This window comes from Ostrea edulis, chromosome 3 (assembly GCF_947568905.1).
Source record: "Ostrea edulis chromosome 3, xbOstEdul1.1, whole genome shotgun sequence".
NCBI classification, from domain to species: Eukaryota; Metazoa; Mollusca; class Bivalvia; order Ostreida; family Ostreidae; genus Ostrea; species Ostrea edulis.
This window is the reverse complement of record NC_079166.1, coordinates 23,944,926-23,958,976: the sequence shown is the minus strand read 5'-3', so window position 1 is coordinate 23,958,976 and position 14,051 is coordinate 23,944,926. Positions and strand designations below refer to the sequence as shown.

Sequence of the window (14,051 nt, the reverse complement as noted above, 5' to 3'; positions counted from 1 at the left end):
GTTTTTTTGTTTAATGATGCAAAAGGAAAACCAATTAAAGGCATGATTTATAATCAGTAAAATGAATACAGTTGACCGTATGGAATGTACTTTACTCCCATGGTTTCTCAATTAAGTCCAAACCCGTGGGAAAATTGTTTAGAGTTATATCGGGGGTTAAAATATTTTCAACTTTTGATCGTTACATGTATAATGATTTAACATATAAATATAACCTGTCATTGGTCGAATGTTATCTGACGTGTTTCATATCAACTGTTAGACCGCTCTTTATATACTAATTTTGATTACAGATTACTTCGTTTACTGAAAGACGAAATAGTTGCCTTGAATAAGGATAACTTACTCTTTTTTTAACATTCCGGAATCTAAAAACAAAGCATCAAAAGACACCGAAAATATCTTTCGTCGAAACTTCCTCAAAAATGTTCTGAAAATGGGCAAAACCCAAGCGAACGGAATACAATTTCATCGAGTACACAGGGTTGTGGGACGTCGCACCCCTAGGAATTCAACGAGTTTCAACATAGACAACCTGTAAAGGGGCTGTCAAAATTCCCTCAAAGAACAATTAGCATCAAATCGACCGCTAAAATTCTAAATATTGTAATTAAAATAAGTTCCAAAGAAACATACGGAAATTGTAATATGAAATACATATGTTTTATTAAAAGTAGGGAACAAAATCAATAAACAATACAATTTGGAGATATATATATATATATATATATATATATATATATATATATATATATATATATATTATGAAAAGAAAACACAGAAATCCTCCGTAAAGCTTTAGCGCTTTCGTTACATCTTCAGAAGCATTATACACACACACACACACACACACACACACACACACACACACACATATATATATATATATATATATATATTGGATGTGTCCGACTAAAATTGTAGCAGAACTTAAAATAAATCTCTCACTTTTAGAATCAGTGGGTGCGCCTCACAAGATCTTTTAAAAACTTACAAACTTATAATTAAGTGCTACAACATGATATGTGTATCGAGGTAGTTCAGATTTTTTTGTTTTAAATACGAACGTCACCCAAGTCGATGTTTGACACAGGGAGCCAACAGCAGTATCAATCATGACAGGACAAAGTTTAAATTTAATTCCAAAATTAGGTTGCAGTGTTCTTGAAAATGTTAGTGGTTTTACACCAGATTCCATTATTAAAATACAGATAAATAATGGATGTTCCGGGTGCGTTGTCCAATGGGCCCCCATTATAGGACAAATTGATACCTAAAATTGACCAACATATCCCTTGTCTCTCATTTCCCCCACGCCTCTCTAAACTGAAAACCAAATTCCGCGCCCATGCTTATAAGACAATTTGCATTAAAGAAGCTAAATTAATTTAACTGCCATTTCGGAGAATACTTGTTTTAAATACTTCGTGTAAATTCGTTATATTTATTAAATAATGAATAAATATCAAACCTAGCGATTACAGAAATCAAGATTTATGTTAATATATTAAAATTGCTTTTATTCAGAACTTAATTACCCACGTTATCGATAGGGAATTTTTCTAAGGAAACAATAAAATATTATTTCTCTTTCTCCCTGCGCACCTTCTAACACTTGGCCCTTCTGTGGCCGATAAAGAGAATAATGTCCTATTGCAGAGAAAAATGTAGACATTTCATTGGACGACGAGCCGGGAATGCGAGGCCATATACCCTGCCAAGAATAAATGGGTACGAAATGGCTCGACAGATCTAAATATTTCACCGCTCCGTAAAATAAACATTATTTGATCGCTCTGCAGTATAGGACATATTCGTTATAAGGATTCTTGGCAGGGTATAGGGACTCGCATTAATTCCCTAGCTGTCAAAGTACTGTATATGTTCTCTTTAACGGCTTGGAAGACTATAAACTTCGATAGTAAATGCGAGTTCATATACCCTGCCAAGAATCCATATACCTCATATCCACCCGATATTATCGCAGAGAGAAAAGATCATGAAGAAGAAAAAACGCGAGGAAGAACACGAAGTCTGAATCGTCATTAAGAAGCTTTATATCGACATTAAAATCTAGTATTACAATACCGCCACGCAACAGGAAATCCGTATACTCTCACCAGATGGCACGTTACGCAAGCTCACGGAACTCTGGGTAGAGAACGGGGGTAAACCTGGAACAGAAATCGGCAAATATATAATAGAATTAAAGGTCCAGTATTTTCTTCATTTATTGATTCGTATGATATATTTCTTTTTCTTTTTTATCAGAATGTTGGCTTGGTGTAAATACTGATATTGATGACAATCTTATTAATGAAAAATATCTTCAAAAATGTCTTCCAAGGGTGGATGTTTTATTCTTATTCACAAAAAGAATTACACGAATGTCTTGTATGTGGATCGAGAATATTGTACACGAGTCAATTTTATGAGTAAAACTACAAAACGGTATTTACATATGCTGAAAATTTCGACCTATATATTGGATTTGTTTACATTCCACGTGACGTATTTTACCGAAAAAATTATATTAGCTTTATTTAGTAAACTTAATGGGATATACTATCAAAAAGGCTGTGTTGTGGTGAGTGGTAATTCATCTTACGAATAGACCATTCTCCAGATTCCATACACTATGATTTGATGGCTACAGAGTTAAATAAGTTTATGTCGCCCGTTATATAAACCAGGCTTCAAGACCATAAAATGAGAATAGATTTAAGTCTAAATTTTGAATCCAAATAACATTTGAAGTAGTTTTCATATCTAGAGAAATAAAATTTTCAGTATATTTTTCATAAACTAGCGATTTCTTTAAACATCTATATACTAGATAATTCTTTAAGATCACAAGTGATAAAAAATATACCTTAGTTAGATGTGAAATATCAATATCTTGTCTGTTCTCAGTTTAAGCCGTCTCGAAGCCTAAGCTGCGATTTACTATTGCCTATAAGGCAGTTATAAGATGTTCTGTGAGTAGTTTTAGTAAGACATTTTTAGAACTTGTTCATGGGTGTGTAATGGTCGCGCACTTAGCCACAGAGATGGTAGATGTACAATTTTTAATTACTTTGTTGTAAGTATTAATGAATTTACAATGGTGAGAGAAGATTATTTACATGCTGAGGATCATTTTCATGTTGAAGATTTTAATGAATGGGCTGACCACGCTCCAATACATTTTTAAATCTGTGTAAATCCGTATACCGTGCTTAGTGATGAGATTGGTATATGCGAATTCGCGTTTTGTTACATTGTAGAATACAATGGGATCACACGATATAACGATGTCAAACCTTAACTGTGTAATCATTTACAAGAATTTCATGAAGCTGTAAAAAACGCATACATAAAAGTAGTAGGGGTAAACATTTGTTCAGGTATACTTACTATTGTAAATTTTGTTCGGTCGTATTGCGGTAAAGATATTGTCATGAATAAAATTTGTAATCAGAAAACAGGGGGAAAGCCTGTAGACCTTGGTTAGACGTGAAATGTACACAACTTTGGAAATTTCATTTTACATCACTTAAAATTGTTTAATAGTGCAAGTACTCATTTTCCCAAAAAATTATTCGTGACCTCTAAGCGAAATTATAAACGTCATGTAAAAAGGTAAATCGTGAATTCTTCCGTTACCAAGGAGATCGGTTAGAATAGCTAAAAAAAAAAAAAAAAAATCCGAAAGAACGTTATCGCGTTCTTCGTAAAAGGAAAAAAATCACGTCCCAATTGACCAAGATATCACGTGCCCTGTACCGTCGGAATGTACCGGACGCGTGCGTCGTGCGTACGGCAGTCGCCCGTCACGTGGCTGGCATCACCTTTAAATTGCTGAGGGTCTTATAGATTGTATTGGCCGACTGTTGATTAAAATTCATCCATGAACTGAACAATGAAATATTTGTGACAACAAACTCACTGGGAAGAATTTGGAGAGAGAGAGAGAGAGAGAGAGAGAGAGAGAGAGAGAGAGAGAGAGGGAGCAATATTATTTGTCAAAATTGTGTCCGACATCTTGAAACTCTTATTCGATAGAAATTTTATTTATATTAGTTACATTAGAAATAACTGAATATCACAATCTTTAAATGTCTATTTGCCTATTTCGCATTATTTACTGAGCGTTAAAGTATGCCGATGATATTTCACAATATGTACATTTTCTCATTATAAATTTTAATTTCTATATGATGAATTTATAGACCCGCGTTACATATCTCGGTGTCGTTCATTCAATACTGATGTCTGATTGGCCGTGGCGGCCAGCTGCACGCGCGCCGCTTTGATGTGTGGATACCAGCAGGTGCTCTCAGGGACTGCATGTTCAGGTGAACTAGATTACCGTGTGGTAACGTCGGGCTTACTGTTACGTCCCCTCAAAACACCTGCTGATCTTTTCGTCCCTCAATTCTACAAAGTTTTATTATTTTTTTTCTTCATTTACCTGAGAAAACCTCAGTCAGCAAATTCTTCACGGAATGACTTTATCTAACCAGGTTAGTAACATCATTACTAAGTTTAAGGAAATATATTTCGTTAAAAAAACATCTCATAAATCGGAAGTGTTTGTTGTGCTATGAAGTAATTTTTATCACGCGTTGTAAACCGAGTTCACACCTCTTTACATTGAATAATTTCTCAGTATTTCTTTTTAATTTCCAAATTATTCTTTTAATTTCCACGTTATTCCTATCTTGGAAGAGAGGACAAATATTGTCACATGTTTCAAAATAGCCAATATGTACTCTTTAATCATTCAACGCAAGAAATGATGGTGTATGAAATATATATATTGGTGTATGAAATATATACATTTATATATATACCACCGTAAGCTGAGTGGGGAATATTAAATTATTTAATATCAAATATTCGATACTTTTAGAATATTTGAAGCAATGCTGTTCTGTTTCGTTGAAGAGACATGAAATTCACCACATGTGTGACCATTCACCCGGGAAGGACCGCTTTTGTTTACAACTTCAAATAATTCAAGTCCTGCACGCGACAGATGTTCCGCGAACGCGCGTCCTGAATCAAGGACCAACTTTCTCATTGGCTCACGCGCATCTAGTTTTCAATTTTTGAACACATTTTAGAACCGCGCATCGCACTTGCACCACGACAGCAGTTAAATATGGATATATATTACGCGGAAAACAGGGTAATATATATATGTATTTCCTATTTTTAACAATTCTATTTGATTTTCATTGATTTTAAAATTGTTTTGAATAGATATTTACTTTTTTCTAAATTTTTTGGTGTACATGATTTCCTTTATTTGACATAGACTATTTCAGTATACATATGCATATAGAATATAAGGCCACGTGTGGATATAGAAGGGGGCATGATTCTTAACACCCATCCTCCAAATAAAATAACATACATTTCATATTTTCCTATTTCATACGTTGTTTGTTGTAAAATGCTTCGAGTGGGAGTACCTAGCATAAAGTATGGACTCCCTGAAAAACATTAGAAAGGGTGATCCCCCACCCCACCCCACCCCCATCAACCAGGAGGAATATTTCTGAATCCGTACGTGCGTGTCCTTCGTTTGGTTCTTCTAACGTGACTACATGCAACATTTTCGTGTTTTCTAAAACATGGACTATTGTATGCGACTTGACCTGGTAATATTAATTTTTTACTTTCCGTTTCAGAATATGCGGTACGTAGACCAGGCACAGATGTCGTACGGCAGTAGCACAGAGGATACGGAAACGACGTACGGCAGTAGCACAGAGGAGACGACGGGTAAGGCTTTCTTTCTAGTTACATTATATGTAAGTAACACCTACATCCCCTCCCCTCCGTCCAATTTCACATTGATGTAAGGGTGATGACTTTGTGGTGACCCACTGTCGGGGTTAGTGGGGGATTGTGGGGATGTCACCTCCTCCTCCTCTATCTGCATGGGAAAGGTTTGACATTTCTATTTCCGTAATACTGCTATACCACCTAGAGAAAGTTATTTGGAGTGATGGCGTGAGGGTTAGAAACAAACTCCCGGGGCATTCTCTGGATGTTAATCGGGGAGGGAGGGGGGAGGGTTAAAAACTCCTGGTTTGCTCTCTGGAGGTTAATAAGAAGGGGGAGGGTTAGAAACAAACTCCTGGTTTGCTCTCTGGAGGTTAATCGGGGGTGGGGGTGAGGGTTAGAAACTCCTGGATGTTCTCTGGAGATTAATCCGGGGGGGGGGGGGGGGGGGTTGAGGGTTAGAAACTCTTGGGGTGTTCTCTGGAGGTTAATCGGGTGGGGATGAGGGTTAGAAACCCCTGAGGTGTCTGGCGGTTACCGACTGACACAATCAATAAACGTCACATTCGTAACTTGTCTGCTTACACGTATTCAGAAAGAGGAATCCGCCCCTACAGTTTCTATTTCAATGTGGAACACCCCCCCCCCTTTTTTTTTCTCTAGATCAAGGGCGTCGTTCGTGGGTATTAGCAACGTTACTTACATGTTTATTTGTTGGTTTTTTTTTGTTGGTTTTTTGTTGTTGTTTGTTTGTTTTACGTCCCATCGATAATTTTTCACTCATATGAGACGTATTTCTTACATGCAATGAAAGACACGAGAACCCTGTGCGCTGTCAAGCGCTGTGAAATTAAGACATGTACGAAAATTCCCTCCAAGGGTAGGAATTGTTAGGGTGATCTAACAACTATGTGAGAATTATTTATCTGTATACTATAGTAAGAAAGTTAGATAACAGAAAATCAGCGTGTAAATCAAGAGGATAAAAATCGAAATGGGTAGGTTTACTAACAGCCCTAGAAAGGACCGATGCTGCCCTGAATAAAATCCAATACGATAGAAAATGAAATACAGTTTTTGATAACGTGTGAAAAATATGATAGCTAAAGAAAAGAAATATTTCAATTTATTCAAAAACATATTAAATTTTGTCTGCCTAATATAATGAACATACACTATTTTGGCTACTCAACTCAGAATATCTAAGAAATTCTTGATCTGTCAAAAATATCATGATATAGTAATATATGATATGTATGGCATATTGTAATAAAATGATGTGTGCTTGAATATGCCTTGTCATCTATTAATCATTGAAATATTTTATCGATTGGTATCTCTTCTCTTAATTAGTGTAATTTTCTCATGTTCGTCTATTTTGGACTCTAAATTAGAAATAAAGTACTCCGCATCATATACGTATACCATTTGTCATGCAGAACGCTAAAATAAATTCCTTTACTAGGAAAATATCTAAAGAAATTCAAATTTGCTACGGTTCCGTGTGTTGTCAAATCCTGTGTTAACGTAACCTTGCCACCGGGTTACATAAATGTTGATAAGCTGTCTGTAAAAATAATCATTAATCAATCAGTGATCGGTCGGACTGCGTTCTGGCAGGGCATGTCACATGTCTGCGAGGCGATAATGTTTTCTTCAATCCAGCGATAAGGAGTCCATTATCACCCAGGACCGGGGAATATGGCTGCTGTCGTCACTTCTCTGGGTAAAGTTGACACCGTGTGACCGAGTCGTCCAAATGTTTGCGGTCACTGCACGTCTACCTCCACCCCAGCTGTTTTCTTGAGTAAACACTTACATCCTTAATGCACAGTGACGTGTGTGTTTTTTCTCAGTGTTAAATCCCCCCAAATATCGTTTCAAAACTCAGAACAGCTGTTACCCAGCAAACAAAGAACACCCCGTCTGCATTGTAAAACATGTAAAATGAAGGTACAAATAAAATGAAGGTATCAACGGCGGATCTAAAGGGGGTATACGACACACACACTTTTTGGTTGAATATTTTTTAACATAAATGTTATTTTTTTTTCTTTGGGGTCTTCAATACCCCCACCCCCTTTTAGACGAAGGAGATATACTTGGGTCACCGCCCCCCCCCCTCCCCCCTCCCCTCTTTGAAAATTCTCTGGACCCGCCTAGCTCTGTATATCACATTATGAGCAAGAAAATGATTTATTACTGATTGGAGGTTCCGTGTTCGATTCCTGCTAGCTGCCACGGTGTGCGGTTCAAGGCCACATTTGTAAGTACATGCGGGTATGGTCTTTACCTTCATTAGTCCTTAATCTGAAGGCCACATCCATATCGACAGTCACGTGATTTTCTTTTTTAATAAAAAATTATAGGCCTAGATGAAACTGCATCCGACATTGATATATAACAATATATTGAATATTGTTGAAAATCGTGATATTCTTGATGAAAATGAAAGTAAAAAGCATATGACTATTCAAGCGAGCACCTGTTTTTTTTTTTTTTTTATTCTCACAAAATATGTTTCAAAGAATATCAATTTCACTCTTCTAATATTGCGAAGAATGATGTTCAATAATTTTCAAGAAAAGACGTCCAGCACATGTTAAAGGAGAAATTGAATTTGACATGTTTGTAATTTTATGAACTCCATATCAGATAAATTATTGTTGACATGTATTCAGTCTAAAATATGAAATACTTCATCAGACGTTCTTTCTACATTCATTTTTATATTCAACCCCGTCAGATTTACGCACAGAGCGAAACTGATGTGTAGTAAACACGAAATTAGCGTGTGAAATTTCACGACCACGTAACAAGCTGCTGACTTCCCGTCTTTGTCCCGAGTACACAAAGGTAGCGCGACAATCTCTACCTGGGGGTGTGTGGCGGTCGTCTATGCCCCATAGGCCGGGACAAACACTCGCACTTAAGCCATTCCAGCTGAGTCTACATTATACCTATGTGCGTTGTTGTTGACCCTGCTCTTTGTTTATCTACACACGTGTGACCGGCTAGTGCGCTAGACCATCACAATTCCTTAGCCCCGCCCACCACATTCCGACACATGTGGCGCGATTCACAGATGGCGACATAATAGAACGAAGGTTTTTATTTGTGGAGAGAGTAGACGTTCAGTAACATCTGTTAGACAGCCGGGGGATAAGACTCGCGCGATCTCACGAGAAATCATTCTGGGTGTTGTTCAGCTTGCAGGGATACACAATGAGGGGAACAAAATGTCTATATTCACCAGGTCTGTATTCGGCTTCGACATCATTGAATAATGTGGAAAAAAAATATTGAAAATGAAATGATCTGTATTATGCCTTCTCGCTTTGTTACAAAAAATATTTGGGTATGAATTGTTGAATAGCCACCCATTCCGGGAGGGGTGTGTGTGTTATCCAGGCTTTTCCGTGTTGGGAGAAACCAGGTTTTATGATATCGGGATACCCAGGGTTTATAATGTTAAGTGTACCCCGGTTTTTTAATGTTGGGGGTACACAAGAGAATAGATCTACGTACACATGTATGTGTACAAATGCTTTACAAGTGGAATTAAGAGAATTCATGATATTGTAAATAATTTTATGTGGTGCACTAATATTTCTTCCGATGTGAAAAAGTTAGGTTTGAAAATTTGCTAATTTGTAAGCGATTAAAGTGCCGATACCCATCACAAGTAACATCACTAACTCCTGCATTATATATAGTTAAATTTTATTCATTTGTCACGTGTAGAAACTTTAAATAACATTATTGGCATCTGTATGAATGTGTGCAATATCACATTTACCTACGCTTTCAACGTTTCTTCATCCCACTGCATCGATCAATGCTTGTAAAATGTATCAGATTGTGTAGAACAATAAAACTGTAAATCAGAGTCCAGTTATTACACTGTACAACAATTAATCGATACTTATAAAATAGATAGACCTGTTGCTCTCTTTCTTTTAGATCCACTCCTCCTTGTATTTCTGTTTTATGGATCCACTTTCCTGTTTAAAGGATCCACTCCTCGAGCTCTGTGACTGTACTTCTGTGTTTATCCACTCCTCTTTTTCTCTGTCTTGTAGATCCACTCCTCTTTTTCTCTGCAATGTCTCCTCTTCCTCTCTATCTTGTAGATCCACTCCTCTTTTTATATGCCATGTAGATCCACTCCTCTCTTATTCTGTCTTGTAGATCCACCCCTCTCTTTCTCGGTATATTCGTTTTTCTGGATCTACTCCTCTTTCTTTGTCTCGTTAATCCACCCCTCCTTCTCCGGCTTGTAGATCCACCCCTCTGTCTTGTTCTTGTACATCCACCCCTCTCTTTCTCTGTCTTTATTGTAGATCCACTCTTCCCTTTCTTTGTATTTTCTTTTTTTCTGGATCCGATCCTCTTTCTATGTACGGAAATCGTATGCATCGTTTTTCCAATTAATTTAACAATGAGAGTCTTCGATCGTTATTTTGATTTTAACATTATGGATTCGTTTTCGTATTATAATGCAATGTTTGTTAGTTAGCATGGCAATATATTGATTTTATATAAAGCGACCCAGCTTCTCGTACTTTGAAATCTCACTGATACAGTGCCAGGTTCGTATTCACTCAGGTAGGTCATTTACACTGGACAGTGGTCCCATGCACATGTAATAGAACTGATTTCAAAGGCACCTAACGTTCCTTCTAAAGGTGAAAAAAGAGAAACTGATGATTTTTTTTTTCTAAAAAAAACAACAACCCCAAAACAAACAAACAAATTCGAAAGGAAATCATTCTAAAAATCTGTATATTTCGTGTATCAGAACCACGTGATTTTCATTCCCGCACATTTGTGTCTTCAGATGCATGTCATTCTCACATACTTTATAAGCGTGAATACGACACAACTGCGGGTAAACACGTGAAACGTATAGATATGTGAAACGTAGCTCGGAACTCTTGACAAGCGATAGTGAAAATACAGTATTGCCTGCGAACTTTTGATAGTTTCTAAAATTCCATCTGATGTGAGGTTTAACTTTCTATCTACAGGTGACGTTTTCCAGACAATTCCTTCTCTAATGCCAGGACACACAGTACAACATCCCGCCATGATTGGGTTATCGCCCATCGAGCAAGCGGAAGTCATTCTAACCGGGTACAGAGACTGCGCGGCAGAAGCTATACGATACCTTGTAGAAGAGGAACGTTTCGCCGTAGATGATCCAATTGTTTTAGGACTTCGGAAACATTTATACGAACAGCAACGTGCATTAAATATACACAGAATTTTGTCTAACTTGGAAAACAATCCAGTCTACCTCGATAGTGTACAGAATGTGGCTTTGGATGATTCGGGTATCGACGACGTAGATTTGTGTTGCAATGAAAATCACATGACTTCTGAGGTACAGGTCCAAAACGAGGCTCCTTCAGAACCTCAACAGAGTGCGATAAGCACGATACCACCGGAAGTTGATCGTGACGCTGTTGTGTCACTTGCGGAGGAAATTCTGTCTCTCATAGAGCTAGAAGACTCTTCAGGCGGTATGGAGGAGATGGAAATGGAGGAGGAAGAGGAACTTCCGATTGTTTAACTCCGAGTGTTAGTTTAATTATTATCTACTAAGCTGTTTGTGTTATGCAGTTCCCAACTTCCCATGTTGTATAATGAATAGAGGAATGACTTTGTAACAAGAATTAGATCTCGGTAATGTGACACACACATGATGATTGTCTCTATGGTCGAGATGACTGTATGATTTATCATTAAACAATCATGTACCATGAAATGTAATAATGATTGCATTATATATTATGTAAACTAAGGTACATTTCAGCACTCCAAATTTGATCCCCTAGTTCATTTCATTTTTCTATTATGTCACGATAATTCGAAAAAGTCTGCGATTAAGGCACAACCAGAATTTCCTCTGTTCCTTGAAGGAAACCTTTGATGTTGTGAGCTGTTTTAGGCACTTTTTACGAACCCATACCTGTGAGAGAGAAATTACAAACGCCATTTTTGTTTTTATTTATTACAGTATTAGATATTGGAGGCTCCGCAATAATACCAATGCCTTTGCTAAATTTTGTCTTGCATACGAATGATATTCAAGAATTTTTCATAGTGAAGTCTCTTATTTTTAATTTACATATTGTGTTTCTAAGTAATTGCTTTATGTGTTCAGGTATTCTTATATACCATGTATATCTATATACCTTAATGTATGTTTATTTTATTTAATATTTAATTTTTTGCCCATGTTTTTTAAAAAAATTCTTCTTGTTTTATAGTTTATCAATAAATTTTTCATAAATCTCGTGTTTTCCATGGTTAAAGAAAAGTCCTACAGCTGACCGAGGGCACCGATTTCTGCTGTCTGATGTGCTTGATATCACATTGTTCAATTACACAATGACTTGGATACGAATTACTCCGTTTATCTGATCCAAGATATAGGGCTTAGGGCGGGTGTGACAGGTCGACAGTGGATGCGTACTCCTCCTAAGCACCTGACCCTACCTCTGGTATACACAGGGGATGCGTACTCCTCCTAGGCATCCGATCCCACCTATGGTAAGTCCGGAGACCCGTTTTGTTTTTTCGCCAAGCGTCCGTCGTTAGAAATGAAAGTTACGGGTCTTTCGGATAGGATCAGTTCTAAACAGAAGTCCCATGTCACGACTGGCGTTGGCACGTTAAAGAACCCTCAGTGTTACGGTCTTTACTGCCATGCAATTGTTAAAGTTTGTGGTATTTAAAGCTGATGAACAATTTCTAGTGGGACGTAAAGTAAGATGCGAAAAACAAATACCCCCCCCCCCCCTAAAAAAAAACCCCGCCCAATACCAAGAATTTAACTTTTATGTCCTTTTACACGAACAACTGAAAGTATAAGCTGTGGAGAAAGTGTTTGTGACCAAACATAGTGCTACCATATAACCTAGTGGTGAGTTTGACGTTGAAAAAGACCTTTAGCATTCATTTGTAAATCAATTACATTTTTAAAAAGGACGTGAGGGTGTGAAACGTGCGCATACTTCACACAGGGGTTTAATCCGTTTTGACCCGAAACTCCTATTAATTATAGATAAAGGTTTTATTAACGGCTACGAGGAGTTTCGGGTCAACCTCTGTGCTACGTCACTAAGCGTACTCAAAGCGTTGCAGTTCATACCCTCATGTATTTTCAAAACTGAAATTTATTTGTTATATTTAAATTTTAAATTCATTTTATCGGAATTCGCGGTCGATAAAATAGTAGACGCTCTATATTTATAAAGATTCATACGCGTATTGTATACGGCTGCAACGCATTCATGGGGAGGTGGCCATTATTACAAACTGTAAAAATACCAAGCAAATACACTGAAAATGTAAATATTTAAGATATAAATTTCAGCTTTGAAAATACATGTGGGCATGGACTGCGACATTTCACATCGGCATATTCATGAAGTACGTTAATCAGCTCTATCTCACATCGGCATATTCATGAAGTACGTTAATCAGCTCTATTTCACAGCGGCATATTCATGAAGTACGTTAATCAGCTCTATTTCAGAGCGGCATATTCATGAAGTACGTTAGTCAGCTTTTGAAAAACATGTCAGCATGCCGTTCATACGTCTGTCTTGATATATTTAAAAAAAAATGATTATCTTTTTATATATACATTTCACATTCGATTTTGTCGGAATTCCCACCGGAAAAGTAGACGTACTCTATTTATTTATCAAGATCCATACACATACATGTATATACAATATGTAGTATGTATTTGCGAATATATGGATGGTACCTTTAGAATACGTACATGTATATATGTAAATATTAATAATTTATTGAATACAAATGTAAATGTTAATAATCTATTGAATACATATGTAAATGTTAATAATCTATTGAATACGTACAGTGGCGGATCCAGGAATTTCATAACGGGGGTGGGGGTGGGGGGTGGGGTAGAAGGCTGGGGTTGCCTTGAAGCTTTGCACTGATGGGGGTGCAGGGGGCAAAGCCCCAGGAAGCTAACGAAATTGTGCCAATAAGAGATTGGGTTCTTTTTCATTTAGATAATGAACATATAACGTCTACATATGTATGTTTTGCTTTTTGTGGGCGTTTGTAATTTTTTTGGTAATGAATAAAACATATAATTGTAGGCTTTAACTATAACACATAGTTATATTATAACTATATCCGGGGGATAAATAAAGGTGTTATCATTTCATGTAGACTAAACTGAAATTGAATGCATATGTAAATGTTAATAATTTATTGAATACATATGT

The 14,051-nt window shown here is 36.9% G+C and overlaps 1 protein-coding gene across 3 annotated transcripts; it reads left to right on the top strand.

Annotated features, from left to right (window-relative positions):
• The first annotated feature begins 4,334 nt into the window (after nucleotides 1-4,334).
• Nucleotides 4,335-12,073, top strand: LOC125676946 (uncharacterized). 3 transcript variants are annotated; one of them, XM_048914822.2, is made up of 3 exons: nucleotides 4,335-4,505; nucleotides 5,679-5,772; nucleotides 10,806-12,073. In XM_048914822.2, exons 1-3 carry the CDS (start codon nucleotides 4,488-4,490, stop codon nucleotides 11,348-11,350), a joined length of 657 nt encoding a protein of 218 aa, XP_048770779.1. In that variant the 5' UTR covers nucleotides 4,335-4,487; the 3' UTR covers nucleotides 11,351-12,073. The 3 variants fall into 3 exon arrangements, with proteins under 3 accessions (XP_048770779.1, XP_048770778.1, XP_048770780.1); XM_048914821.2 differs by lacking the exon at nucleotides 4,335-4,505 and adding an exon at nucleotides 5,132-5,173; XM_048914823.2 differs by lacking the exons at nucleotides 4,335-4,505; nucleotides 5,679-5,772 and adding an exon at nucleotides 8,057-9,031.
• Nucleotides 12,074-14,051: the final 1,978 nt, after the last annotated feature.

Excerpts from the sequence above, each read along its gene's own strand:
- LOC125676946 (XM_048914821.2), top strand. The coding sequence starts at position 5,147 with ATGGATATATATTACGCGGAAAACAGG. Across the intron at positions 5,174-5,678 it reads TATATTACGCGGAAAACAGG|AATATGCGGTACGTAGACCA; the intron begins GTAATATATATA and ends TTTCCGTTTCAG. Across the intron at positions 5,773-10,805 it reads TAGCACAGAGGAGACGACGG|GTGACGTTTTCCAGACAATT; the intron begins GTAAGGCTTTCT and ends TTCTATCTACAG.